Source organism: Phyllostomus hastatus, unplaced genomic scaffold (assembly GCF_019186645.2).
Source record: "Phyllostomus hastatus isolate PE091 unplaced genomic scaffold, TTU_PhHast_1.1 phas_contig_81, whole genome shotgun sequence".
In the NCBI taxonomy this organism is placed as follows: Eukaryota; Metazoa; Chordata; class Mammalia; order Chiroptera; family Phyllostomidae; genus Phyllostomus; species Phyllostomus hastatus.
The window spans coordinates 512751-540734 of record NW_025333962.1 but is presented as its reverse complement, the minus strand read 5'-3'; the positions used below and the strand labels follow the sequence as shown (position 1 = coordinate 540734).

Below are 27984 nucleotides of genomic sequence, written 5' to 3'. Positions count from 1 at the left end.
TCCCAGCAGGGTTGGCAGATTCGCCGGCCGGAGCCGAGCCAGAAGGCACTCCGGAGGGGGCGAGGGGTGGGGAACATGTGGCGAGCGCAGGCGAAGTGGGGACCAGACTGAGCGCACAATGCACAGTAGCTATGTTCACAGACAGAGGTTCAGACAAGATATCTGGAGCTGGATTGCGGCCAAATGCGCCTTGGGGCGGGGCTGGGGGCGGGGCGGGGCGGGGCCCGGGGCGGGCGGGGCGGGGCTGGCGTGGGGTCGGGAGCAAAGACTGAAAGCCGCCAGTTGTAGGTAGGGCGCCCTGCGCCGCCGGGACCCAGCTTGTCCCCAGCCCCTGCCCCCAGCCCCGCCCTTCCAGGCCCCGGCCCCGCCCCACCCCGCCCCAGCCTTCCATTCCCCTCCACCCACCACCCCCGCCCCTAGCCGGAGGGGAGCTACGTACTGATTGTGACTACCCAGCCCTCGCAGCGTGTGGTTCTTTTATTGGCGCTGATATCCCGCCCCTCCGCCGACCCCTAGTGCACTCCGTCGCCCGCTCCCCTCAGGTAAGCTGTTCCCCCCCGGTCCAGAACACCGCCGAAATGCCACCCTTGCGGCCAGCTCCCGCCCCTCCTCCGCAGCCATGGCGGCCCGGGCCGGGTCTCCAGACGCAGCTGCTCTGTCCCCCATCTCCGCGCCCAGGACGGCATCTCGGGGCTTTCCATCTGGTCCAGGCCCGGGCTGCCTCCTCGAGAGATCCCCGCTCCCCGGAGAGCCCCAGAGAGGAGCCCCGGGGCTGTGCGCACTCTGGGACGCGGCTGCGTAATGGGCAGGAGGCACCGGGGGCATGCCTGGCACCGTCACCCGGGGGAATCGGGCCGCGTGCCCGCGGGGAGCGCTACGGGAGTGTCGGCTCGTCCCCAGCAAATCTGTACGGAGTGCCTACTGGGTGCCACAGACGTGCCAGACCTGGGGATGCAGCCGGAGCCCCGGCTGCAGAGCCCACAGGAGCTCAGCGTAGACGGCTAGGAACCGCGTAAGCAGAAACAGATCATTCCAGCCCCTACTAAGTGCAGGGAAGACGACGCTTCAGGGCAGTGGGGTAAGTTAGGACAGGGAAGGCTTCTTGGAGAAAATATCATCCGAGTCTGAGTGACCAGACAGCGAGGGCTTTTTAGGCCCAGAAAACAGCAAGATTCCGAGGCAGGGCCCACAGCCTGGTGTGTTTGCTGAGTAGGAAAGAGTCCAGCGGGGCTGAAACGCGGGGATTGGAGGTGGGGAGAGGTTGGCCCTGGCCTCGAAGATGGATGGAAAGAAGTGTGTGGTTTCCATTCTCAAGCCTGTGGGGACCACAGGAAGCTTAGAACAAAGTGTGAGAGGGAGTCCCATTGGAACTTAAGAGTATCCCGCAGCTGCTATGGGAAAAATAGATGGGAGGCAGCTTCTGCTTTGGACTGGACTCCCAGGGATGGTGGACACTAGGTGGACTGAATGTTCATTTTAATAGAACATCATCTGTGTCTCCTGACTGAAGCAGTGAGGCATGAAGGAAAGTGTTCAGAGGAGATTGCTGGCTGGGCAGCTGGGAGTGTAGAAGGGCCTTTATGGTGGGAATGGGGAAACTGAGGAAGAAACATGTCTGGGGTGTGGACCTGTGTGGCTGAGTCTGACTTGCAAAACCTGTGAAATGCCAACTGATGGGCAATCCTAGGCTGGAGCCCCCACTGGCCCCACTGAGGTGGACTGGATCTGTTGCATGGGACCATTGCAGAGTTAGAAATTCTGGAGCAGGGGCTGTAGTATCCCCAGCCTCAACTCAAGAGCAGCTGCTGTGGATAAACTGGGAAGTGCCTACACCCTCACACACCTAGGCCCCGCAGGCCTAGCCAGGCTGCAGGAAGGAAGCTATTGGACCTCCCTTGCCTGCCCTCCCAGCCCACCTGCTCCCAGTGAAGATGTCTGGAGGGAAAAGGCAGTGGAAATAAACTGGGAGCCTTCGTTCTGGAACTGGCCTTTTGGCCCCAAGGAAAGTTTTCTGAGCCTCAGTTTTCTCATCTGTAAAATAGGTGAGCAATTTCTATTTCTGGGAGTGTTGCTGGGGTCAGAGGAAGCTTTGACTAGGAAAGGGCCATCCCAGTAGCAGCCTCATGGCTGGGGGGAGGGGAGGCTTCCAGTGCCAGTGGGAGTTCACAGCCCCATGAGCCTCCATTTCTTGTTCTGAGAAATGGGTGTGAGGGTGCATAACTGTACCCTCCTCCAGACCCAGGGCCATCTACAGATTGAGTGAGTCAGGCACACAAAGTGTTTCTGGTTGGCCCAGCGCCTGGCATGGTGTGAACACTGGCACAGGAGCCGCTGGGATGACTGTAGTTGGTGGGGGCTAGGCCTGGGTTCACTCCTCCCACCTCCTAACTATCCCTAGGACACCCAGAGGAGAGCAGATGTGCGGGGCATGGGGGTGAGGTCCTTTCTTATCTGGGCACTGCAGGCTGCCCCCTTTCCGGCTGTGGTTGTGGTTGTGGCTGTCTGGATGTTGCAGCTGACCAGGTCCTGCCAGTTTGAGTTGTTCACTGACCTGAGGCTAGTGACTTCGCCTCCTCTTTCTGTGCTTCAGTTTCTTCCCTGCAAAATGGGAATAATAGCAATCACCACCTGTAAGCATCATCAAAGGTGAGCACAGTGCCCAGCTGGTAATGAACATCTGGTAAAATGGAGGATGCCTGAGGGAGGGAGCTGGAGGAGTGACCTGATTCAGCCTGGGGAGGGGTCAGGCGAGGCTTCTTGGAGGAGGTGGCTGTTGGACTCATTAGTAAGGATGATTAAGAGATAATAGGCAGAAGCAGGGTGCGGGGGGAGACCAGGGAGCTAGGATGTGGAGGCAAGAAACTGCAGGGCGGATGCATGGAGTTCCACCAGACAGGAACCAGCATGGAGGCAGGCACACTGCTGTGGTCCAGATCAGGGTGGGACTGGACCAGGGGGAGGTGTGGCTGTGTGAGAAGTGGGTGGGTCCTGGGGAGGCAGAAGCTGCTGATTGGGGAGCATGTTAACTTATCACTTACTAGTCGGCAACCTGTTTCCAGCATCTGTAAATAGTGGCACCACTGGAGGCCCAGGTGGTGGTGAGGTGACGCTAGGTGCTGGGCTGGCTTTGGAGAAGCAAGCCTGGAGCTCTGGAGACATAACTCACCTTGGGTGTGAGGATGGAGTTTGAAGAGAGGGCAGAAGGAAACCAGGAGTGAGTGTCATGCCAGATGCCAGGGGAGCAAGGGCTTCAAAAAGGAGGAAGACACCAGCCTCAGCCATGTTTTTCAATCCTTGCTTCTGATCCCTGCCTTTGGCTGCCCTTTCTGTTCCCCATCTGCACCCCAAGTCTTTCAGAATGAGCTTTTCATGGCCACCCTTGGATCTGCACCTCAAACCCAACCTGGCTCTGACCTCAATTGGAGGTAAATAGGAGGCCTTTCTCCTCCCTCAATCTTGACTTTGTACCTTTCTTAATAGGGTTCCCTCACACCAGTTCCCCGCACTGAACCAGCAGGAGTCTGGTTTTCTCCCCACCCACTCCTGGGCTTTCAAAACCATATTTTGCCCAGAGGTCCCACAACTGTGTATGGAGGAGGGGTTAAGCCCCTGCCAGCCATGCCCTCAGGAACCCCTCCGTCTGGCTCTGTCTCCCTTCTGTCTCTGTCTGTCATTCATTCATTCAGCATATTCTTAGGAAGTGCCTGCTCTGGGAGACAGTGGGGACTAGCAATGAATAAGATGAAATCCAACCCCTTCCCCTGGAGCTGATGTTCTGGGACCGGGGAGCAGAAAGGTGATGAGGTTGTGAGACCCAAAGGATGAAAAGGACCCAGCCAGACTGGGGGCGGGTGGGCATCTGGAGGAAGAACATTCAGGCAGAGGAGCCGGTCCTGAGGCAGGGCTGGGCTTGGCATGTTGGAGGTAGAGTAAGGGGGTTGGTGTAGCTAGAGCAGAGTGAACAGGCGGGGAGTGGAAAGAAGGGCAGATGAAGAGACCGAGGCTCTCAGGGCCCCTAGTGCAACAGCAGCTGGCCCTGGGAGGGTCCTTGCCCCAGGACTGCTTTGTGGTTTGTGGGGGGAGGGGAGATTGCTTTGGTACTTTGTCCCCTGTGTGCATTGGTCATTCTGCTCTGGAGTTCTGGAATCCTGAAGGCAAACTGGGCTGGCAGGAGGAGGGAAGATCACCCCTTTCCCCCTGTACTGGGAGCGGGTGCTCAGCTGACCTGGGAGACCCCCTGAAGGGGCTGGCGGGAGTGGAGGAGAGTAGAAAGGGAGAGGACAGTGATGGGAATATGGGGGTGGAGGGGACACAGTGGCACTCGGCCAGGGCACAGAGCTGGGTGTAATGGCTGGATGCTCTCGGCAAAGTAATAGGAGCCTTAAGGGACACAGGGATGGCAGGCAGGGGCCTGGCTGGGCCTTCAGGACAGGCAACAAAAACCTAGGCAGGCGTGTTTTGAGGATGGTCCTGCCACCAGCTGACTGTCACTCCCTTTCCAGGTTGAGGAGAAAGGTATTGGGCCCCCTACACATACCCTGTGAGGACAAGGACCTGGTCACCCTCCACACCCCCACCACTAGCCCAGGTGCACCCTAAACCCCTCTGGCTTCAGAGATTTCAGACACTTGGATGCTAGAACCTTAATCAGAGGTGCTGCGGAGCTAGGGACACACATGATTGGGACTGTCCTCCCACCCATCACCCTCCAAAATAGTGCTGGGTACACCTATGGGCAACAACCCCCTTAGGCCCTGGCTCAGCTATGGCCATGATCCTGGCAGGTGCCATGGGACCACAGTTGGAGCAAGGGAGTCAGACTAAACTATTGGGAAATGGTAGGAGGCAAGGACCTTGAGTGACAGAAGAGAGCAGGCAGGAGAGACTCTGGGAATGTCTGCCTCTGGGTCTCATCTGTCCATCTGACATGTTGGTTAGATGTTGGCTGTCACCACCCTGCCCCACCTCTTCCCACTCTCCTGTTTGTTCCAGTATCACAGGCCTTGTTTCACATGTGGCCCTGCCTTAGGGCCTTTGCATAGGCTGTTCTCTCTGGCTAGAATGCCCTATCCCCATGGTTTCCCCCCTGACCTCTTTTGCTCAAATACCACCTTGTCAGAGAGGCCTTCTTTAAAATTGCAGCCTTCACTCTTCAACTCCTGATCTCTTTTCCTTCCTTGTTTTTCTCAACGACCTGACATCATGAAACAAATTAATAAAATATATGGTATTGGCTGCCTCCCACTCCCACCCTCATGGAATTAAGGTTCTGGATGGGGTGGGAATCCTGTGGTAGTGTGTGCCCTGCTGGGATCCCAGTGTGTAGCCCAGCACCTGTTATACAGTAGGCACCCAATAAATGTTTATGAAAGGATGATGTTCGTCCCAGGTCCTTCTGGCTACAGCCTGAGAGGCTTAGCTTGGAAGAGGAGAGAAGGCATGGGGGAGGGTACAGAGAGTATCCAGCTCTGGAGAATAGCGAGCTTAGGTTTGAATCCCAGTTCTCCACTTCTTGCTCTGTGCCTCAGTTTCCCCAGCTGCAAAATATGCACAGCAGAAATATCTGGCACTGGACACCTGCTGTAGCTTCCTGGGGGCTTAGCTGGAGACTAGGAGCTGGGGACAAGTCAGACCCTGAAACAGGACACTTAGCACATTCCCACATATTCCTAGAATTTTCAAGAAATGTGTTGAGCCCTGGCCAGTATGGCTCAATTGGTTGGGCATCATCTCACAAAGTGAAAGGTCACCCTGATTCTTGGTCAGAGCACGTGTCTGGGTTGTTGCAGGTTGGGTCCCCCATCGGGGCGCATGCAAAAGGCAACCTACCAGTGTTTCTCTCTCACAATGGTGTTTCTCTCCTCTTTCTCCCTCTCTTCCCTTCTTTTTATAAATACATAAATACATAAATAAATAAATACAACCTTCTAAAAATTTTTTAAATAAATAAGAAATGCATTGAGTGGGGGGAGTTACTTTAGTTTAGGTGGTCAGAGCCTCTATGTATTTTTCTCCCCATAGATTTTGCATCCTTTGCTTTTGGATGTAAAGAAAACCTTTTTCACAGAGCTTTTGCCAAGGCAAATGCCATGACCCTTTAGACTGTGGGATTGCAGAAGCATTTTCCAAAGAGCCAATTTCTTTTTTGTTTGTTTGTTTAATTTATTGATTTTTTTTAGAGGGAGAGAAAGAGATAGACATCGATCTGTTGTTCCACACATTTATGCACTTGTTGATCGATTTTTGTATGTGCCCTGACCGGTGATCGAACCTGCAACCTAGGTATATCAGGGCTATGATACTCTAACCAACTGAGCTATTCAGCCAGGGCCCAAATGACTAATTTGTAATGATAAAGTCCAGTTCCCCCTCCACTGCCAAGTGCCACATTTTCTCAGGTATTAAGAGCCTCTGGACAGCAGATTATAAAGCAGTTCTTGGAGAAAGTGTCTGGCTGTCCACGCATGTGCTTCCATAATGCAGTTCTTCTTGTTGCCAAAGCAGTGATTCAGGATTTTGAAACCATTGCATTTTTCACACCACAAAATTCACATGACTCCACAGAAGTTATTGAGGTTGGTGGGACAGAATGTGTTTATTCAATCTAGAGCCTGTTGAAATAACACAAGGAGCAAGACCTCTGTCTTGCAGCCTGAGTTGTTCCTAGATTCGAGGCTGGCTCTGAGGGTTAAGGGTTTCCAGAACATTCTCCAGGGCACAGAAAGCGTATTGATGCAGTGAAACAGATGCTTGCCATTACTGAGACAGGGGTGAGCAAGGGCTGGAACTGTTCACTCCTTTCAGCCTATTTCAGCTTTGGACCATATTCATCCAGGACCCGAGTGTGCAGAGCCAACTGAAATTTTAGAAGTAGGTGAAGTCCAAAAAGTAGAGGAATCACTTGGCCAGGAATGAATGTCATCTTGTTTTCACTGTGTTTTATGGACACTATGCACATGACGCTGAAGCTGGCTCTCTTTTGGAGATGGAGGGCGACCTGAAAATAAATGTACTTAAGGAAGAAAAGTGAGCCTTTTGAAGGAGACTGGCAGGTGAGTCATTGAGCAGGTGGGACAGGGATGGCGAGGCTCGAGGCTGGGGCTCAGTTGTTTCCTGAGGCCTGGGTGTCTGTGGCCAGAATCAAGGTCTTAGCATAGCCTTTCTTCCAGCCATCCATTTGATGGCGAGCTTCTGGGCATCTGTTGTGTGCCAGGTGCTGGGAACATGGAGGGGTCAGGCCACATCACCAGGCTACTGGGGAGGAGACAAATGTTGACCCAAAATTTTCTGAGAAAAGGGTTGGGCAGGAGAGTCCAGGGGAAGGACCCTAACCCAGTCTGAGGGCACCTGGCAGTCTTTCTGGAGGAACTGTCTGGAGAACAGTGTTGAAGAACCAGAGGGGTCTGGCAGGCAGAAAAGGAGGGCATGGCTGGTGGGGGAGACAGGGACAGAGATATGTTCAGAGGCCTGAGGGTATTCCTGGGTGCCTGGTGGCAGGTTCGGGGGGAGCACTTGTAGGCTTTCAAGCTGAGGGTCTGGTGTGCATGGATGCTGATGGAGGAGATGGCCAAGGCAAAACCCACAGGCAGGGGGACCGGGGCAGAGGCCATGATAATTGACACGGAGAGATGAGGCTGCAGCGGACGGGATCAGTAGAGAAGGGGCTCTGTCAACAGTGACTGGGGAGATGGGTGCCATTGCAGGAGTCAAAGAGTAACTGGGTATCCAGGGATGTGGAGGGGCCTGGGATGATTCCCAGGTTCCCATCCCCAAACACAGGATGGACAGTGGGACCTTGGCCAAGAAGCCTCAGGAGGACAAAAGCATTTCCTGTGGGTGGAGGACAACTTGAGTGTGAAGGGCAAAAGCCCCCACACAGCTTTTTATTTTAAATTGTGTAGGATCTGAAACTGCTTTTTTAGACTCTCTCTTTTTAACACACTCCATCCATTGTTGAGCTGTTGTGGTCTCTGTGGGCTCTATCTTATCACTTTTTAAGCCAGTTTCTATTTCCAGTGACTAACAATAAAAAATGGGAAATGCATCCCATGCTGTTTCCTTATTCCAGACAGAGGCTGCCAACCAGTGTCTCCGTGTTTTGGTCGCTCTCGAGCAGCACTGCTCCGTAGTCTTCTGTGCGCGATGCTCCCTGTGTGCCCTGCCCAGGACACTAGCCACAGCAGCTATTGCGTGTAGGCATGTGCAACCGAGGAACTGTATTTTAAATTGTATTTAATTGTAATTACATGAAATGTAAATAGCCACATATTAGGCTAGTGCACAGGTGGCAAACACAAGGCCCGTGGCCCAAATCTAGCCCTCCACCTTGTTTTATCTGGCCTGGCACCTTGTTTCTACCCAGTGGCAGCACTGAGCTCTTGCTTTACTTTTAAGAAGTAGTTACATTTATACAGTCCTAAAATTACATTTGGCTCTTTGAAGGGAACCATGAGGCTGATATGGCCCCTGGTGAAAATGAGCTTGACACCCCAGTTCTACAGCATCTCACAACATCATAGTGAAATGATGTTGTTCGACGTTATACATTTAGTACGTAGTCCAGAGTTGGTGGTCATCGCAGAGAGGGCCGGTCTGATGTGGCAGCCCTGCCCCGCCAGGGCCAGACTTCTCCCAGTGGGTTTCCGTTTTGCAAACTGCAGAGCGGGCCATTAGTGTCTCTCTGAATTTGCTTTCATTTTTTTACCTCAGTGATCCTCCCAAGTCAGTGAACATAGCATTTCCTCTTCTCTTCCCCCTCTTTTGATAATTTTTTAAATTGTGTCAAAAATTGGCAGTGTTGAAGTGCACAGCTCGATGTTAAGAATGTTCACATTGCTGCACAAAGAAATCTCCACAACTTTCGTCCTGCAGAACTAAATCTCTCACCTTGCTAAAGGACAGCCCCCACCCCACCTCCCAGCCCCGGCTTCCGCTGTGCACTCTCTGTCGCTCTGGACTTGACTCCTCAGGGACCTCCCGTAGTGGAGTCCTGTAGTGTTTGTCTTTCTGTGACTGGCTCATTTCACTGAGCCGGCTGTCTTCACGGCTTGTACCTAATGATTCAGTGCATGGAATCCTGAGGTTCCTGATCCCCAAATGTCAGACACCAAGGTTGCTGCCAGTTTTCACTGGAAGGGCGAGAGGGAGGACTCGGAAGGGGCACAAGGAAACCTCAGGAAGAGATGGTGACCCTTGAACAGTGTGGGGGTTGGGGGCTCTGACCTTGCATGCACCTGAAAATATATCTGTAACTTTCAACTCCCCCAAAACTTAACTGCTAAGAGCCTGTTGTTGAGCAGAAGCCTCATCAACAACATAACAGTCAACAAATGCATATTTTGTAAGTTATATGTACTGGATACTGTATTTTTACAATATAACAAACATAAAAGAAAAGAAAATGTTATTAAGAAAATCATCAAGAAGAGAAAATACATTGGTAGTACAGTTCATACTGATGGATACTATAAGTTTCCATCATCTGTTTACAGGACACTAAAAACCTGCATATGCAGTGGACTCACGCAGTTCAAACCTGTGTTGTTTAAGGGTCAGCTGTATTCAATGTCTTGATTGAGGTTATGATTTCATGGTTGTGCACATATGTAGAACATACTGAATCTCACTATTGAAACATGCTGTTTCATACATGGTAATGGCACCTCAATAAAGCAGTGTTGTTTGATTGTGGTATCTGAGAGAGCCGCCCTACACCCCCCACCTGTGCTGACCCAACCCTGTGCAAGTATCAGATCCCACTGCAAACTCCAAGAGACCCCATCCTCTCTCGTCCCTCAGTCCATGAAACCTCCCTGACTGACACCCCAACATATACCCACATTAGCTGACGCTGGGGACCCTGAGGCCTCTCCCTGGTGTTCAGTGTTTGAGGGAGATGCAGAGCTAGCTCGCTCTCTCAGCTCCATGGGGTCTGACCATGGCCAGAGAAAAAGCTCTTAAGAAAGGCTGAGGAGGGTGGGAAGGGTAGAGAAAGTCTCTTAAGTGGAGAATTTAATCTGATCCAGGTCTTGAAAGGCTAGTAGGAACTGGCACAGTGAAGGGGGTGGAGGCGTTTCTGGCAAAAGGCTGATGCAAAGAGCTGGAGGCTGGACCCCTGGGGAAGCTCTGGGCCTCCTAGGGCCTGGGTATGGAGTAGGGCAGGGGCTCAAATGGAGCTGTGTGAGGGAACAGGGCAAGGCAGCCAGCCCACCGCACAACTGATGGGCAGCTGTAGAGCAAGCTTCATGGTCCAGTGTTGGTTGTTCAATTTGGGGGATGGGGCATAGCCAGGGGAATGGGAGGGGTGGCTTTGGTGAGGAAGGGTGGCCAATGGGCTGAGAATGCCAGGTACCTGGCTCAGATCAGCCAGGCCCCTGAGCCTTTGGTGTATGTGGGAGGGGGCAACCCTGGGGAAACCTTGGTGGACAGAAGCAGGCCTGGGAGGCCCCTCAAGGGTCCTATGAGCACTGATCACTGGCAGCCCCTGGGGAGCTTCCAGCCCTGGCTCTCTCCCTTGCTAGCAGAGTAGCCTGTTTCCAGTAGTTTCTGGCTTTGAACCTGAGACTTCTCAGCTTCTGGGGAGACAGTGCACCTGCTTTATGGGGATGGGTCTGACCTAGCCTGTTAAAGAAAGTGGGTCCTTTCTCTAGAACATTTGACCACCAGCTAAAGTCTTCATTTCCACCCATCAATGTGTCTGTTCTGCCCACTCATTCATCCACTCAGTATTTAGTTGGCACCTAAGGTTGTGCCAGGCCCCGTCTGAGGACCCAGCTGTGATGATAACACCCATGCCTTCATGAGGCATGTGCCTTGTAGAATGAGGCAGACAAGTAAGTAAACAGATCAACTGAGATGACAGGGCTGCAGGAATAGAACAGGGCGAAGAGATGGACTAGTATGGTGGCTTCTTTGGAAGTGGACTGAGAAGGCTTCTCTGAGGAGGCAACGTGGAGGAGGAGGCAGACCCAAACCCTAGGCCATGGGGGAACCCACATGCGCCAGGGCCCTGGGGCAGAAGTGAGCTTGGCAAGTTGGAGGCCCACCAAGTAATCATTGCAGTGAATTGAGCTGCTGGGGAGAGAGGATTGTATCTACAGGGCAGGAGTGTGTCAAATAGGAGGGGCTGAGGCGAGGGGTGCCCTGGACTTGGGGCCCTTCCTGGGCTAAGTGCATCTCTGGTCATTAGCAGCCCACAGGGACCCTGCTCAGAGAGGTTCGGAGTAGAGGGGACAGCCAGGGCCCCATGCAGGGGCAGCTGTGGTTATCAACAAACAGTCCCCACACCTCACATCATGTGCTCTTCACTGGGGCCTCCAGCTGCAAGAGCCAGGCAATTTGGTGTGTGTGTCCTTGTGTGTCTGCCTGTCCCTGGGCTGGACCTGGACATCTGGAATCTGAATTGATTTCCTATTTCACAACTCAGGCCAGTCCTGTGTTTCTAGCTAGACTGAAAATAAAACAAACCTGTATGCACAGCCCTGCTCTGCTGAAACCTTACGGGGTTTGGGGCCATAACAGGGGCTGGTGGACTCCATCAGAGCCCTGGGGCGGGCCAGGGACCCTGTGCTTTCCTGCCCTTCCTTGTGTCAGCATAAGCCCTAATCTCCCTCTGTCCTCCATTCCGGGGGTATTTTTAGCCACTAAGAAGGGTTATCAGAGTCTGGCTCCAGGTGGCAGGGGCAAGGCTAGGAAAAGGCCAAAGAGGCTTCAAGATACAGCTGGACTGAGAGACCCAGGGGCAGGCTGGATGGCAGTAATGGGGATGAAGGCTCAGGCTGGTCAAGCTGGCCCAGCCATCTACATGGTCATTCTCCAAATGACCCCTCTGTGGCCTTGGCTGAGCCCAGCCTGAGCTCATTAGCTACAGCTGTCAGGAAAGGTGCCTTTGCAGAGGCCAGGGGCTGTTCTGGGAACAACCACCCAGAACCTGCTGCAGGCCCGTACCCCTCCTTTCCAGAGTGCCCCAGCCCACCCCTCCTCTTCTCTCTACGGCTAACAATAAGTAACTAGATAAAGTCTAGTTACTCATGCCCACTCTGCCTGGGCGTCGTTCCAGCCACCTCACGTGGAAGGATCTGTCATGGCTCCATTTTACAGATGAGGAGACAGAGGCACCCAGCTGCCAGGTCAGTAGCCGAGGTCGCACGACTGTAAAAGGGTGAGACAGGAGTCTAGTCGGTTGCAGTACCAGCATGCGGTGTGTGCGGCAGCAGGAGACCTGACTGTACCCATTTCTCAGATGGAGCAGACAATGCCCAGGGAGGCGAGGGTCACAGGGAATGGGTGGAGGAGCTAGCATCCAAGAGAGGAAAAAGGAAGGCCAAGGCGTGCCACCCTGAGCCCCATTTCCTCCTGTCCCTCGGGAAGAGGATATCTGGTGGGGGGTTGGGGTGGAAGAGAATGTTGGGCCTTGCTGGCCATGGATGCCCGTTTACAGCTGTCCCTGAGCCTACCCTGTGTGCCAGGCACCTGTCCCACCAAAGGCGGGCGAATAAATGGAGGCCCTAGGCTGGGAGCATTAGAGCGGGAATTCCAGCCGGTTTGCTGGGCTCCAGACCCTCCTCTCTCCCAAACCAGCATCTCTTCTTTATCAAGAGGGCAAAGGGGGTGGAGGAAGGACAGACATTAGGGTTAGAGAAAGGTAGGACTTCAGGGCTGAGACCTCTGCAGTCAGGGTAGGGTATGTCAGTCTGAAAGCCCCCTTGGAGGGCTCTCTGGTTTGGAAAGCACTTTTCCAAAGTGACTTGGGGGCCAGACAGGGCTGGGCCTGCTTCAGCTCAGGGGACTGGGGTTGGAGACTAGTCAAGTATCCTTCCTTCACCCCTCACCACCTCTAAAGAGCCTGCCTGACTGGCTCCCAACCCCAGTGAGTGAGGCAGGGCTGGGGGAGGTGCTTTAGGAGGGTCCAAGGTTGAGGCAATTGAAAGGTGCCTCCAGGAGGAAGTGACAGCTCAACTGGGTTTTAAAGGATGCATAGGAGTTTGCTAGACAGACAAGAAAGGTGAGTAAACTCTGCAAAAACAGAGACCTTGCCTGCTTTTCCCCCCATTTTGTGTCCTCAATACCCAGCATGGGGCAATAAATACTAAGTGGACATTGCAGGCAGAGCACAGCTTTTGCAAAGGCTGGGTGTGTGAAGTGGTGCCATGTGATGAGGGCAGAGCATCAGGCAACGAATGGTGGGCTTTGAGGCTGGGTGCATCCATAGAGACCTGAGATTACGAGATGCTGTTGTTCTCATGTGTTCTCCCTTGTCCCTGAAGCTCCTGGAGACCTGTAAGCACCATGGCTTCAGTGGACCCCCTTCTGGGCTCCCTTGGGTGAGGGAAGAACATGGAGCTGCAGATCCAGACTACCAGCCCACTTCCATCTGCACGTGGTTGGGCATGTCCCTTGGATGGTTGGGATGACCACTGAGGAGGAGACTGCAGATCCCCTGCAGTGGAGGTGTGTAGCCAGGAAGCCAGGCTGGGCGTATGCCCACATGCCCCAGTGGGTGCATGGGGCCAAGTCAGCCTTGCTTGTGAGTGTAGGTGGTTTCTTTGCTAGAGAGATGAACCTTTGCACCAGAACTTGTACCTTTCCATCTGTCTATTCTGTCTGGGATACTTGAGCCCTGCGGGTTGAAATTAGCCACTGCTAGCATCCTTGATCCTTGATCGTTTGGCAGGCTACTGCTGCCTGGTGCTCTGCCTCTACCAGAGTGTCCAATGGCAGTGGCCACTGCCAATCATTTATTGACCCTGAATGCAGGATTCCCTGGTGTGGCAGGGGAGAGGGGGGAGGGTTGCTCCTTTATCCACACACCACCAATCCCATCCATCCTGACAGAGTTAAACATGAGTGCTGCCCCCCACCCCACCTGAGGAGCTCCTGCTTCTTCCACGTGTCCGTAGGGACATCTAAGCCATGCCTCCAACCCCAGCTTGTCTTGTTCAACACTGAGCCCAGCTCCTGCCCCCAAAATCCCTCACCCATCCTGGTTCACCCAGTTCCTCAGGCTCTAAGAATTTTTCTTTTTTCAGTATTTGACTTGTGATATTGTGATTTATAATAAGAAATACAAATTCTGCCCTTGTCACCTGTCCTGGCACAGAGCTCCTAAAACTAGGAACTGAGAGGGACAGAGGTATCTTGTTATGTTAAGGTGACTTTGGAAAGCCCCTTGGTCACCTAAGGATGAGGGCCAATTTTCAGGGGACCCAACCACGTGTCAGAGGGTTGAAGCTATCACACCTGCCCAGGACCTCCCTGGCAGAGAGAGGGCTGGAGCTGGTGAATCAGTCACCAGTAGCCAATGAGTTCACCCATTGGGCTTGTGTAGTGAAGACTCCGGAGAAAGCTGATAGGACAGCTCAGAGAACCTCAGGGCTGTGAACATGTGGGGCTTTGGGGAGGGTGCCTGGGCCAGGCATGGGGGCTCTGTGCCCTTCCCCATTCAGGCCCCTCGTATCTCTTCCATCAGGCTGTTCCTGACTTGGACCCTTTATATCAAAGCAGTGACCTAGCAAGTAACATTTCTCTTGAGTTCTGTGGGCCACTCTAGCAAATTAATCAAACCTAAGGAGGGAACAGTGGGAACCTCTTGATTTGTAGCCCATCATGGGTCAGAAGCCCAGTGAAGTTGATGTAGGACAGAGCCCTTAACCTGAGGGATCTGACATTGTCTCCAGATGATGTCAGGATTGAATTGAACTGTAGGGTGCCCAGATGGTGTCAGAAAATTGCCTGCTGGTGTGGCAAGAAAACCCCTGCGCCAGACCTCAGATCAGAATCATAGCTTTTAAAAGTACAAATGGTTTAATTTGCACAGAGAAAAGGGCCCATGTTATAGATGCACAACTCAGTAAATGTTTTCAACCAGAATAGTGCCTGGATCAGGAAACTGAGCCTTCCAGCCCTCTGCATGGCCCCTCCTGGTGACCAGCCATGTGGGAGCAGAATAATGCCCCTTTACAATGTCCACATCCTAATCCTGGGACCTGAGAACATAGTACCTCTCATGGCAAAGGGGAATTGAGTTTGCAGATGGAATTAAGGTTGCTGACAGGCTAACCCTGAGATGGGAGATGACCCTGGATTACTTGTGGGTCCCGAAGTAATCTCAGGGGTCCTTATAAGAAGGAGGCAGGAGGGTCAGAGAGACATTTGAAAATGTTATGCTTCTGGCCTTGAAGGAAGAGGAGGGGGCTGTGAGCCAAGAAATGCAGGCACCTCTAGAAGCTAGGCAAGGCACAAAAACATTCTCCCCTGGAGCTTCCAGAAGGATTGTAGCCCTGCTGACACTTTAATGTTAGCCTGGCAAGATCCTTTCCAGACTTCTGACCCTCAAAACTGTATGAGAATAAATCTATATTGTTTTAAGCCACATAATCAGCAGTCCCAGGAAACCAATGTAAGTCTCGTAGATTGCTTTTGACTGGTGTTGAACTTGACATAAATGGAGTTATACATTCCTGCTTCTGGCTTCTGGCTTCTTTCTTGAGGGTATTCAGCTCTTGGAGACTCTGACTTCAAAATGTCTCCAGAAATGTCCACCCACTTACCTCATCTGGACAGCCCACAGCGGCCCCTTCTGGTCTTCCCCAGGCCACTTCCTGCTTGGCATCCCATAGCCCATGGCTTGCCATCTCAGCCAGAATATAACAAGGAGCTACAAAACCCCCAGACTACACAGGCAGGAGTGTAAAATGATACATCCACCTGGAAAAGTTTGGCAGTTGCTTATAAAGTTAAGCACGTGACTGTCCCATGACCCAGCAATGCCATTCCTCGGACCGTCCTAGGAGACATGAAAACTATTCACACAAGACTAGGATATGAATGTTCATAACAGCTTTGCTCATGATAACCCCAAACTAGAAGCATTCCAAATGCCCCTCAACAAGTGAATAATAAATAACCAATTGTGTTATATGCCTGCAGTACCTGCAGTTCCATGTTTAAAAGGAAAACCAGTATGGCAGATGTAACAACATGGATGAGTTTCAAAACCATGATACAGAGGGAAAACAGCCAGGCATGAAGATGGAGTCTGAGGTTCCATTTATGTGAAGTTCTGGAACAGATAAAAGAGCTTTCTTCTCATAGGCCTTCTTATCCATCTGACAGGCATGCTGACCCCTGTGCAGGTTGGAAAAAAAAATTGGCACAGCCCTGACCTGTGTGGCTCAGTGGGTCGGGTGTCATCCTGCAAACCAAAAAGTCACTGGTTCGATTCCTGGTCAGGCACATGCCTGGGTTGTGGGCCAGATCCCCAGTAGCAGGCGAGTGAGAGGCAACCAATTGATGCTTCTCTTGCACATCAATGTTTCTTTCCCTCTCATCCTCCCTTCCTCTCTCTCTGAAAATAAATAAATAAAATATTTTTTAAAAAATTGGCACAGAGGTGTCCTTTGGACAGCAGAAATGGAGATTGACTGGGAGAGGGTATGAGAGACCTTCATGGAAAAACAAAAATGTTTGTGGTAGGAAACTGGGTTACACAGGTACATGCATTTACCAAAACTGGGTGACTCAACACTTAAGATCAATGCATGTTGCTCTAAGTAAAATTAACCTTGAAGGGAAAAAAACCATGAGCAAATATTGAACCCTAGTTATGACTTGCATGCTGAAATATTCAGGGGTAATTTGACTTGTGTCTGCTACTGCTTTTGAAAGGCATCCAGAAAAATCAAATGGGCTGCTGGGTGGATAGAGAGATAGATGGAAGCATGGGCAGGTGTGTGAGGAAGCAAACAGGGAACAGTGAATGGTGGAACCTAGCAGTGGGTATGTGGGTGTTCACTGTAAACTCTTTTTTCTGTTGGGGCAATCACCTAATTCTTTCCCACAGGCCCACAGGCCCTGCCTGACCTTCCCTGCCCAGTGCCCTTCCTGCTTTCACCTCCCCTTCCTCTCGCTTGCTCACTCTGCTCGCACCACACAGGCCTTCTTGGCCTTCTTACTGATCCTCCAGCACTCTGAGCCAAGTCCTGCCTCGGGGCCTTTGCTCATGCTGCTTCTTTCTCTGGCAAGCCCCTCTGTACCACCACTACCCTCCCTCACATAAACTCAGGCCTTCCTCATCTCTAGGTCTCAGCTCAGATGGTTTCTCCTCAGAGAGACCTCCCTTGGTCACCTCACTGAAAATCAATGCCACCCTGTTTATTTCTCACTAGACCTCATCACACTGTGTTATTTCATTTATTATGAATCTATTTATTTGTGTATTGGTTGCCTCTCCTGCTGACCTGGGAGATCCCTGGAGACAGGAATGTGTCTGCTTTGTTCCTGGCTGTGCCCTCAGCACCCAGCCCAGGCTGGTGTATACAAGTCACTCAGAGAACATTTTATGGATGGGTGGGTGGGTGGGTGGATTAATGGACCTAACAAATGGATGAATAGGTAGATGGATGGGTAGATGGACTGGTGTGTATATGGATGGATGGACAGACGGATGGATAGATGGATGGATGGATGGACGGACGGACAGGTGGATGGACAGGTGAATGGACGGGTGGGTGGGTGGATGGATGGATGGATGGATGGACAAATGAACAATGAGTGAACAAACATTCCAAGTGGGGATTGGTGTGAGGCTCTGGGCACTTGTCTTAAAATCCTGTGGAAGGAAGAAGCTGTGTGGGCCACTCTGGATGGCTGGGCTCTGCAGATAGGGGCTGGTCCCAGGCAGCTCTTGGTGGAAAGCTGGCTCACCTCAGTTACTACTCTGTTATCCTGAGAGCTCGGTCCTGCTGTTGGTTCTCCTATGCATCTGCTGTCCGCCTGTGGTCTGGGATAGCGAGCGAGGCAGCTGATACTCATACCTCCAGGGGTATCACTCAGACCTCCCAGGGAGTCCACCTGGCGAAGGGCGGCTGGGGAGGGAATTACAGATTTCCTTAAATTCTTCATCTTTGGACTGTATCCGAGGCACCTTCCCACATGGCAGGAAACCTTCCTGGACATTTGAGAACTCAAGGTCATGACCCTACCCAGCCACCCCCTTGACTTCTAGCCATCATTTTCCTGTCTGTAAAGTGCAGAATAATAACTACTGTCATGATCTGTGTTGTTAAGGATCAACAGGCACCAGGCTGAGCTGAAGAGTGGATATATGCTGCCCTTGGTTTATAGATGACCTTGAGGTTCAGAGAGATCAAGTCATTTGCCTAAAGACACACAGCCCAAGTTGAGCCTTAACCCCCACTGTAATAAACTCCAGGTTGCCCGGCAATGGGGGCGGGGCGAGGGCCAGGCAGATAGGCCTTCCAGCATCACCCAACCTGCAGGCTGAGCTCACCCTTAACTGGACCGTCTGTCCACAGGATGTGGTCCAGTCTGAACGAGTGGCTGTGGCAGGACAGGTTCTGGCTACCACCTAATAGCTCATGGGCTGACCTGGAGGACCGTGATGGCCGGGTCTATGCCCACCCCCAGGACATGCTGGCGGCCCTGCCCCTGGCCCTGGCCCTGGTGGTCGTGCGCTTCACCTTTGAGAGGTGAGTGTCCCTTGTGGCTGGTGTTGCAGTGCTGGCCTGTGCTGCAGCCTTTGTGTGGTTTTGTCCTAGCTTTGAACCAAATTTCCCCCTCCGCCACCAGCTGCTGCCACTCACACTCCTCTGGGCTCTGAGGGCTGGTATAAGAACACTGGCTGCAGCTCTGACCTGGCTGTGCAGCCTCTTCGGAACATGGGTGGGGACCTGGAGGGCATGTGCCTATTTTGCTGGCCAAGGACAGATCTGCAGGGGCCAGTCAGTCAGTGAGCAGAGAAACTCCTGCCCTGCCACCCCTCCATTCCCACCCCCTGCCACCTCCTTCTGTGAGAGGCCACCCCTCCCTGGTTCCCCATTACTCCTTCTATCACCTTCCCTCCTCCCACCCTTTGTAGCCAAGGAAGGAGCACAGGCCCTATAGCCTCGCCTGTGGGGCCCCTTCCGCTCAGCCTCAGCCTCCTACAGCCTGGCACCATCCCTGAGTATATGCCGTCCATCCCCCTGGCAACCTCCAGTTGCCAAACCCTGTGGATTTCCAGGCCTTTCTCAGGTGACCCAGATGGTGATCAATCGGAACTGGATTTCTCCCTCTCCCTGGGAGTCCTTCTCCTGGGCGTGGGCATCTCTCCTGGGGTCCCTCCCGTGTCCCAGGTAGCCCCACCCTTTCCCCTGTGACTAGAGCTGTGGTCATAGCTCCTAGACCTACCTTGCCAAGCCCCTATCCTGCTGGCCTCCCCACTGCCCGTCCCCCTACCTGCCGACCCCCACAATGTTTCCTGTGATGCTGAGGGCCCCTCCCCTTTCTCCACAAGCACTTCCTCCTCCGCTCCTCACACCCATTCCTGGTTCGCCATCTTTGCTGCCACCTGGCCTTCGCACACACTCTCTTGCAGCCCCTTTAAGGCTGAGTTCCAGGGAAGCCTGCCCTGCTCCCACAGAGCCCTTAACCCCTCCAGCCATTTGGGTTTCCCCCTGACCACGGGGACATGGAAGCCGTCTGCATCTTGCTTTGTGTCTCCCACTCCTAAGGAGCTCCCAGGTGTGGGCTCCCTGGACACGGGGGACCAGGGAATGTCCACTGACATATTTAACAGGCACCCTTTGAGCACTTATCTGTGCCAGCCACTGCTCACAGCAGCCGAGTGTCTTCACCCATTTTTGTGCTATTATCACCCCCATCTTACAGAAGAGGAAATGGAGGCACAGAGAGGTCAAGGGACCTGCTTGGTGTCACATAGTGCATAGGCCAGCAGGGTTGGAGGCTTTGCCTGGGGGATTCTGAGAGGCCCCACTGGCCAGGTCTGCTTTCCCACAGGGTGGGGAGTAGGGGTCAGGGCCTGCCCAGATTCACTACTGGAGCCCAGAGCAAGATTTGCATGTTTAACTAATGGTCCCAACTGAGGTGGAACTGTTATCCCAAAGGCATCAGGTGGAATGATGGAGATGAAATTCCATCTTTGAACCCCTGGCCTTGGGAGCCCCCTTGTGGGCAACGTGGTGATTGATCGGAATCCAGCTCCTCCAGGTGTTCCCCCTGTGAGGGTGAGGCTGGGAGAGGGGAGACCTGAGTGGGAGCCTCAGCCTGGTTAGGGCCAGACCAGGATTCTAGGTGGCCAGGGCACAGAAAGTGAGGGGACTCTGACCCACGGTTTGGGATTAGATTGAATGACAGTGATTTGGTACCCCAAAAGTTGACCTTCACACCCCCATTCTGCAGGCCAGCACAGCCCAGCTGCCTTTCTTACACTCAGTCTAATACAGCAGCCAGGATCTCCTCCAGGGTCCCAGGACATGACCTGGCCCTGCCCAGCCTCAGTGTCACCACCATCTGTAGCATGTATGTCCCTCCTCATGTGGACTGATGAACCCTGTGTCCCCTGCACCCAGACTCGTCGGCCTGCCCCTAAGCCGGTGGCTGGGTGTGCGGAATCGAGCCAGGAGGCCGGTGCAACCCAATGCCACGCTGGAGAAACACTTCCTGGTAGAAGGACAGAGACCCACTGAGGTGAGGGCCCTGCCACCCTCCTCTGTCCCCATCTGCCCACATGGCTGCTGTGTGGATGGGGCCTGGGGGTGGCAAGTGGCCCACTTGTTGGGGGCAGAGAAAGACCAGGGCACCCATTCTCCCCCATGACACCAGACCCCAATCAGTGAGCCCAGCTGACTAACAGGCAGCTCCTGGGCCTGGAGAGGGTCTGGGGAGCCAGTGTCTCTCCTGCCCTGGGGGAGAGTATTCAGATACTCTGGGGGTTCTGTAGTCTTATGCCCCTCCCTCAGGCCCCATCCGTGGTATAGCTGCCTGGTGGGAAGGGTCTGGGCTGGGTCCTCAGGAGGAAGAGGAAGGGAGAGATCTTCCTACCCTGGGCACGGGGGTATTCTGCTCCTGCAGAATACAGAGCCTTGTGATCCTGTCTCTTGTCAGTCCCGCTGCAGGCACGCATGGGAAACAAGGTCTCAACTGCCTGCCTGGAGCAGGGGTGAGACTACACTGTTCTGGAGGGGTGCAGGGAAACCTCTATAGAGAGCTGCTCCCAGCCCTCATCAGTCATCAGTCTGTCCTGTGAGCAGGGCTGGGTTCTCATTAAGGCCTGACTGTTTGGGGGTCTCCAACCCATACCTCCCTATCTTCACAGGTAGAGAGTCGCACGGGTGAGGTCTAGGGCTACAGGGGATGGGTCCCACCTGTTCTGGGATGAGTGGGAAGCCACTTCTGTGACCCTGGCCCTCATGTCCCCTCCCCAGCCTGAGATGGTTATCCTGGCCACCCAGTGTGGCCTCACACTGAGGCAGACCCAACGCTGGTTCCGAAGACGACGGAACCAGGACCGGCCTTGCTTGACCAAGAAGTTCTGTGAGGCCAGGTCAGCCCAGGGTGGGGTTGGGGAGGGGGGAGGAGTGTGCTCTGTCAGCAGCTGCCTCATGGGCTCCCTACCTGTCTGCAGCTGGAGGTTTGCCTTCTATCTGTTCTCCTTCTTTGGTGGCCTCTCGGTCCTCTACCACGTGAGTGTTCTTGACTGCTCCCTGGCTCTCTGCCTGCCCCACAAGCACCCGCTATGGGCCAGGCCCAGCTTGGGGTGGAGGTGGGGAGGCGTGTGGGCAGAGGGGGAGGAAGCATGTGCACAGAGAAGGGAGCAAAAACTTGGCAAAGTCCTAGGGAAGCCTGTTGGGACCTCCTGTGGGTGGGGCTGGGGTCAGGCAGTGAGTGAGCTCCTCATCTGCAGTGAGAACAGAGATGTAACCAGGAGGGACACAGCAGAGCTGAGTGACAGCAGTACCAAGGGCCAGGGGACCCCCCCAAGCAGGCCCTGGGCCCAGGGCGGGGGGCTGGGGTCTGGTCTTTGGGCAGCCTCAGATGTCTGTGTCCTCACAGGAGTCATGGCTTTGGAGGCCAGCGATGTGCTGGGACAATTACCCATATCAGGTGAGTGACAGGGGTTGCCTGGAGCTGGAGGGGGGAATGGAGTGGTCAGAGTTCGTATGGCCAAAGGCGGCAGAGCCAGACCTGGACATGACACTGTAATCTCCTCCAAGTCCTGCTGTCTGTTTTGGCCTCCCCTGAGGAATGGAGAGGGGCCAGGCGTCAGGAAATTTGGAGCAGGAGTAGACACAAAACCACTACTCTTGATTACCTCCTGGGTTAGGGAGCTCAGACCTTCTTGGCTCTCTGGGATTCCAGTGTCCTGGTTTTGAGCACACTGAGGGCTCTGAGGAAGTTTCCACCCCTCAGCTAACCCTGCTTCACTGCCCTGCCACAGACCCTGAAGCCGGCCCTGTACTACTGGTACCTCCTGGAGCTGAGTTTCTACATTTCCCTGCTGATCACTCTGTCCTTTGACATCAGGCGTAAGGTGAGGCCCTGCCAAGAGTCCAGCTGGGGAAGTGATGAGCTGTGGAGTCAGGGTCCAGTTCCAGTTGGGGAGGGATGGCCTCACCAATACCTGGAGACCCCCAGGCACGAAGCGTGGTGCCAACCAAGCCCCTGAGGGGGCTCCTCTGGCTACCCAGCCGTGTCCCGGCAGTGACCCGCTATCTCTCACAGGATTTCAAGGAGCAGGTAGTGCACCACCTCATCACCATCACCCTCATCACCTTCTCCTACAGCACGAACTTGCTGCGCATTGGCTCTCTAGTGCTGCTACTGCATGACTCCGCTGACTACCTGCTGGAGGTGGGCCCAGCCCCCTTCTCAGAGGTCCTATCCTGAGCCCAGGGTCCCTGGAGATGAGGCCCCGCCCCTCCCAAGCTTCTAGTAAAGTGAGGCCCCTCCCACTCTGCTTTCCAGGGAGAGCAAACTTCACCCTAGTCAGTCTTCCTGGCAGGTGAGTCCCAGACCCTCTCTGTCTTCCTGAGAGGTGAGGCCCCGCTCCCTGCGATTCCTGGAAAGTGAGGGTCTCAGAGACCCAGTTTGTACCTTTGTGGGCAGTTTCTGGAAATAAGGCTCTGTCGCCCCATGGTGCCTTTTCCTGGGGAAGAGGCCCCGCTCCTTCCCACCTGGTCCCCTACTGCCACCACCACCCACCCGAATCCTTCCCTCTCTGCTGTCTTCCCCAGGCCTGTAAGATGTTCAACTATGCACACCAGTGGCGTGTGTGCAACTCACTCTTCATCGTCTTCTCCTTGGTCTTCTTCTACACTCGCCTTGTGCTCTTCCCCACCCAGTGAGTCAGCCCTCCAGTAGGCGCTGGGCAGATGGGTGGGTGCAGCTGGATCCAGTCCTGTCTCACTCAGTTTCAGACCCAGGGAGCAGGGGGTGTTTGTTAGTTGTGAGGCTTCCAGGAGGAGGCACAGAAGGGTGTGGTGTTCCCAGCCCAGGGCACAGCATGAGCCCAGAGGTGAAAGGGACAGAAAATGGCTCAGTCCTTGTTCCCCTGTGTGCCTAGAACATGGAATGGACAGCAAGGCTGGTGGCCAGCTCACTGAAGCCTTTGCCCAGTGTATTTATTAGCTGAGCCTCTCCCAGCAAAGGGAGCAATGTGATCTCTGCTCATGTGGAGCTGACACTGAGGGATTAAATAAGGCAAATAAGTAGAATATAGAGCACACGACAGAGTGGTGATCATGTTAACGAGAAAATAAAGATAGGCCCAGGAAGTGTGTGGGTAACTGGAATTACAGGGATGGCCAGGGAAGGCATCTCTGATAGTGTTCATGCAGAAAGATGAGTGAGGTGAGGAGGGGCCAGTGCTGATCTGAGCAGAAAAGGCTTCCAGGCAGTGGGAATAGCACAAGCAAAAGCCCCTAGCCTAGACTGTGCCTGGTTTGTTGGAGGAACAGCAAGCCCATATGGCAGGAGCAGAGTGAGCTAGGGGGAGGCAGGGGGCCAGACTTGGGTGCTCATAGGCACCCTGTGGTGGCTACGGAGAGAACAGCTGGTGAGAGCGCCCACCCCCTAGCCAGGAGCTGGGGGACCAGGACAGAGGCCACTGTCCAAGTGAGCAGTGATGGAACTGGGCCAGTGCAGGTGAGGAAAGTGGGTGGACTCAGGAAACACTCAAGTCATGATGTGGTTTTGAGCTCAGAGCTGTTCTTTGAGGATCAGGAGATCAGCTTTGACGATGTTGGGTTTAAGGGGCCTGCAGACCACCAAGAAAAGCCATAGAGGATACAGTGGGCACACCAGCATGGAGAGATGTGAATGTTTGGTGTTTGCAGCCACGAGATGAGACAGGTCATGCAGGGACAAGGTGTGGACAGAGATGTGTGCCAGTCAGGGGAAGGCTGCAGGGGAGGCAAGAGGGAGTGGCCGTGACCTGAGGAGGCAGAAGTGTGGGCCCCTAAAGGCACACAAGGGAATGGCCTCAGGGAGGAGAGAGGACCAGCTGGGCACCTTCTGCTCAAGCCAAGCAGGTCACTGGTGGCCTTACAGCTGATTTGGGGAGGGTGGCTTGGGGGAAAGCCTGCTGAGTGAGGGGGAAAAGGCAGCCTGAGAAGAGAAGGAAAAATGTCAAAGGACCACCCAGGAGAGCAACTGGAATACTAAGTGCCCTGTTGGAGTTCATGGTTGTGTATGATTAGTAAGCTTGTGTGATCTCATTTAACATGTAACCAAGTGAGAGGGGGCATTTAAATGCCCAGCTGAAGAGCATAGGTATTACTCTTGGGACAACAGGGAGCCATCAGAAATTCTGGAGCAGGGAAGGCCACACATGTTAGAGCTTCCTAGGACTGGGGGCTAGAGCTGCTGGTAAAGCCCACTTCTTCCTTCTGCCTGCCCACGTGCCTACCGCAGGATCCTCTATACCACGTACTACGAGTCCATCGCCAACTCGGGCCCCTTCTTTGGCTATTACTTCTTCAACTCGCTTCTGGTGATGCTGCAACTGCTGCATGTGTTCTGGTCTTGCCTCATCCTTCGTATGATCCGCAACTTCACAAAGAAAGGCCAGGTAGGGCCAGGCGAGGGTGGGCTCCCATGTGCTATCCAGGAGCCCCAGCCCAGCCCCAGCCCAGCCTCATACACACTCTCTATTTCCCAGTTGGAGAAGGACATTCGCAGTGACATGGAGGAGTCGGACTCGAGCGAAGGGGAGGAAGCCCAGGAGCATCCGAAGCTCAAGAATGGGGCAGCTCAGGGACCTGGGGTAGCTTCTACCGATGGCCCTCGGAGCCGGGCAGCCTGGCGGCTAGCCAATGGGCATATGTTGGCCACGTAGCTAGCCAAAGACTGACTGTGCTCCTCCCAGTGCCTTGGATTTGTTGGGTGGCTGCACTGGCAGCTCTTGGGCCAGCTTTGTGGAGACAGGGAGGGTCCCACCCCAGGGTCGGGGAAGGGCTCATGACCTGTCTCTAGCCTCTTCCTTCTGCATACCCTCACTCCTTTCCTTGGGGCACTAGACAGAGCTGGGTGGTGGGCAGCAGCAGAGTGCTACAGCCCACCAGAGGCACCACGAGGCTGCAGTCTGAGGACTGTGAAGAGCCCCGGTGTGAAAGGAGTCCAATAAAACTTGTACAGAGCCAAATCCTCTGCCTGAATTTGTGTCCTGCAATAGCTCCTCGGAAGCCCCAAGGAAGCCAGGACTCTGTTTACATACTCCACTGACAGGGGCACTCACTGCCACCCCAAGACATATGCTTGGTCCCAGGATACCCAGACAGCAAGCAGCCCTTGGAGATTCCCCCAGGCAAGTCCCTGAGTCCCAGCCAATGCCTTAGCCAAGCCACCCCCTTCCACCTCAGGGCAGCCTTCAGCCAGCTACTTACAGACCCTGCTTACACATGACTTTGCCTGTGGTCACAGGAGTCAGAGGCCAAGCAGAAGGGCAAAGGAGAGGCTCATGCCTAGACTTGCAGCCCCTGCTCAGTGTTCTCGGGGCCTCCCTGGAGAGAGGGAGGTAAGGCCCAAGAGTGGGGACTCCCACTGCTTCCCAAGGGTAAGCCTAGGTGAGGTCACTTTTTCTTCCAGAGCTCTGCAGGAAGGTGTCCCCCTCTTCCCCAGCTGAAACAGACTGAGGAACAGTGTCCCATACACCAGAAATCACAGCCACAAGGTCCCACTGCAGGGCCAGAACATCCTGCCTTCAGGGGAACGGCAGAAAGCTGAGCTGTAGAAAAAAAGAAGTAGGAGATGACAGAGAAAGGGCACCGTGTGGGGACAAAGGGGGGGGCAACTATTTTAGAGATAGAGGACAGATCACTGAGAGAGAGGGGTGGGGAAACAGGATCAAAGAGGAGCAGATCTGAGAAGAAATGGCAAGGAAAAGTGGCAGTGGAAGAAGGAAAGGAGGTCAGGGGGACAGGAGAGGCAAAAGAAGACAGCGAATCAAGACTAGACTGAGGGTCCCACCTGATGTGGTTCAGTGGATTGAGTGCTGGCTTGCAAACTGAAAGGTTGGCAGTTTGATTCCCTGTTGGGGCACATGCCTAGGTTGCAGGTTCTGTGCAACTGATCAGTGTTTCTCTCTCTTCCTCTCTACCCCTCTCTCTAAAATAAATATTTTTAAAAAGAGAGAAAAATGTTTGAGAAGCTGGAAAGAGGAACTAGAAAGGGAAGAGGGAAGAACAGGCGAGTGGCAGATGTCACGGGAAGAAGAAGCAAACAGGACAAGAGAAAGAAGAGAGGGAAAGAAGCACCGGAGAGACAGCAACAAAGAGCAGACCCAGAGCTTTCAGAGAAGCTGAGGTGTTACAGAGAAGGACTTGTGAGAAGGTGGAAGGACCTTGAGGAAGAAAATTGGAGAGAAGATTGAGAAATGGCAAAAGAGAAAAAAAGACACAAAAGGGTTATCAAATAGAAATGTGAGAGTAAATATTGAAAGAGAAAAGCAGATTTGGAGATAAGGGAGACATGGGATGTACAGGTTGCTCAGAGGGGAAGATTCAATGGGCCTTGAAGCAAATCAAAAAGATGTGCAACATGGCCCTGGCCTATGTGGCTCAGTTGGAACATCCCACAGTAATGAAAAGGTTGTGGTTTGATGCCAGGGATAGGAGCAGGCACGTACAACCCCCCCCTCCACCCCCACCCTCATAAGGACCTTGTAATCACTTGTCTGAGCAAGTATGGGAGGCAACCAATGATGCTTCTCTCTCCCATCGATATTTCTCTCTCATCCTTCCACGCTCTCTAAAAGCAATTGAAGGAAAAAGATGGCCTCTGGCCCTGGCTGGTGTGGCCCAATGGATTGAGTGCCCACCTGTGAACCAAAGGGTTGCCAGTTAGATTCCCAGTCAGGGTTGTGGGCCAAGTCCCCAGTAGGGGGTGTGTGAGAGGCAACCACACACCAATGTCTCTCCCTCTTTCTCCCTTCCCCTCTCTAAAAATAAGTAAATAAATAAATAAATATAATGTCCTCCAGTGAGGATAAAAAAAATAAACAATTTAAAGATGTTCAACTTTAAAAGAGCGCAACCTCAAATAATGGAAGTTCATTTCTTGCCAGCTATCCTGACAAAAGCGACAGTGACAGTGCCCTCTGGTGGTGAGATTTGCAGGGACCATGGAGCTGCTCTGGCACACCCCAAGGAGGTGAACTGGGCAGCACCCTGGGAGGACAAATGCATTTATCTCCTCTTTATCCCTGAAGATACCCCTAGATCTCCCTGGTATGCATACAAATCAATAAGAATAACCAACCTAAAAACAAAATGAGAAGAAAGACACAATGCACATTATAGAAGAGAAGACAAGGCCAATAAACACACGAAGATATGCTCACTCAATCTCATTCATAATCAGGAGAATGCCAAAGACTGAGACACCATTTTAGACCCATTCAATTGGCAAAAATAAAGAAATTGGACAAAGCCAGTGTTGGAGAAGATGAGGGTCAATAAGAATCACAGATATTACTGGGGAGAGTGGACACCAGCACAATCACTTGGAAAGCCACTCAGCACTGTGTAAAATTATTGACCGTTTTATACAGTTCAAAAGCAACTCAAACAAAAAGATGTATTGTTTAGGCGTAAATGTCTTGTAGAACTATTAGTAGTCCTTCCTTATCCAAGATCCCCAGCGGATGCCTAAAACCACAGATTGTACCAAAGCATATATATATGTACA

At 53.3% G+C, this 27984-nt stretch overlaps 1 protein-coding gene across 4 annotated transcripts; it reads left to right on the top strand.

The window, feature by feature from the left end:
- Positions 1-406: 406 nt before the first annotated feature.
- On the top strand, positions 407-25441 carry CERS4 (ceramide synthase 4). 4 transcript variants are annotated; one of them, XM_045850580.1, is made up of 12 exons: positions 11697-12128; positions 13266-13449; positions 18315-18488; positions 20370-20487; positions 21225-21343; positions 21425-21482; positions 21853-21903; positions 22238-22330; positions 22522-22650; positions 23034-23140; positions 24712-24868; positions 24959-25441. In XM_045850580.1, the coding sequence occupies exons 2-12, from the start codon at positions 13400-13402 to the stop codon at positions 25133-25135; spliced, it is 1233 nt and encodes a 410-aa protein (XP_045706536.1). In that variant the 5' UTR covers positions 11697-12128; positions 13266-13399; the 3' UTR covers positions 25136-25441. The 4 variants fall into 4 exon arrangements, with proteins under 4 accessions (XP_045706538.1, XP_045706539.1, XP_045706536.1 ...); XM_045850582.1 differs by lacking the exons at positions 11697-12128; positions 13266-13449 and adding an exon at positions 407-542; XM_045850583.1 differs by lacking the exon at positions 22522-22650 and having other exon boundaries at positions 11695-12128.
- Positions 25442-27984: the final 2543 nt, after the last annotated feature.

What these genes read in the sequence shown, in the direction of transcription:
- CERS4 (XM_045850580.1), top strand. Translation starts at nt 13,400, where the DNA reads ATGGTTGGGATGACCACTGAGGAGGAGACTGCAGATCCCCTGCAGTGG. An exon ending in GTGCGCTTCACCTTTGAGAG is followed by an intron (nt 18,489 to 20,369) that starts GTGAGTGTCCCT and finishes CCCTGCACCCAG; the next exon opens with ACTCGTCGGCCTGCCCCTAA. An exon ending in AAGGACAGAGACCCACTGAG is followed by an intron (nt 20,488 to 21,224) that starts GTGAGGGCCCTG and finishes TCCCCTCCCCAG; the next exon opens with CCTGAGATGGTTATCCTGGC.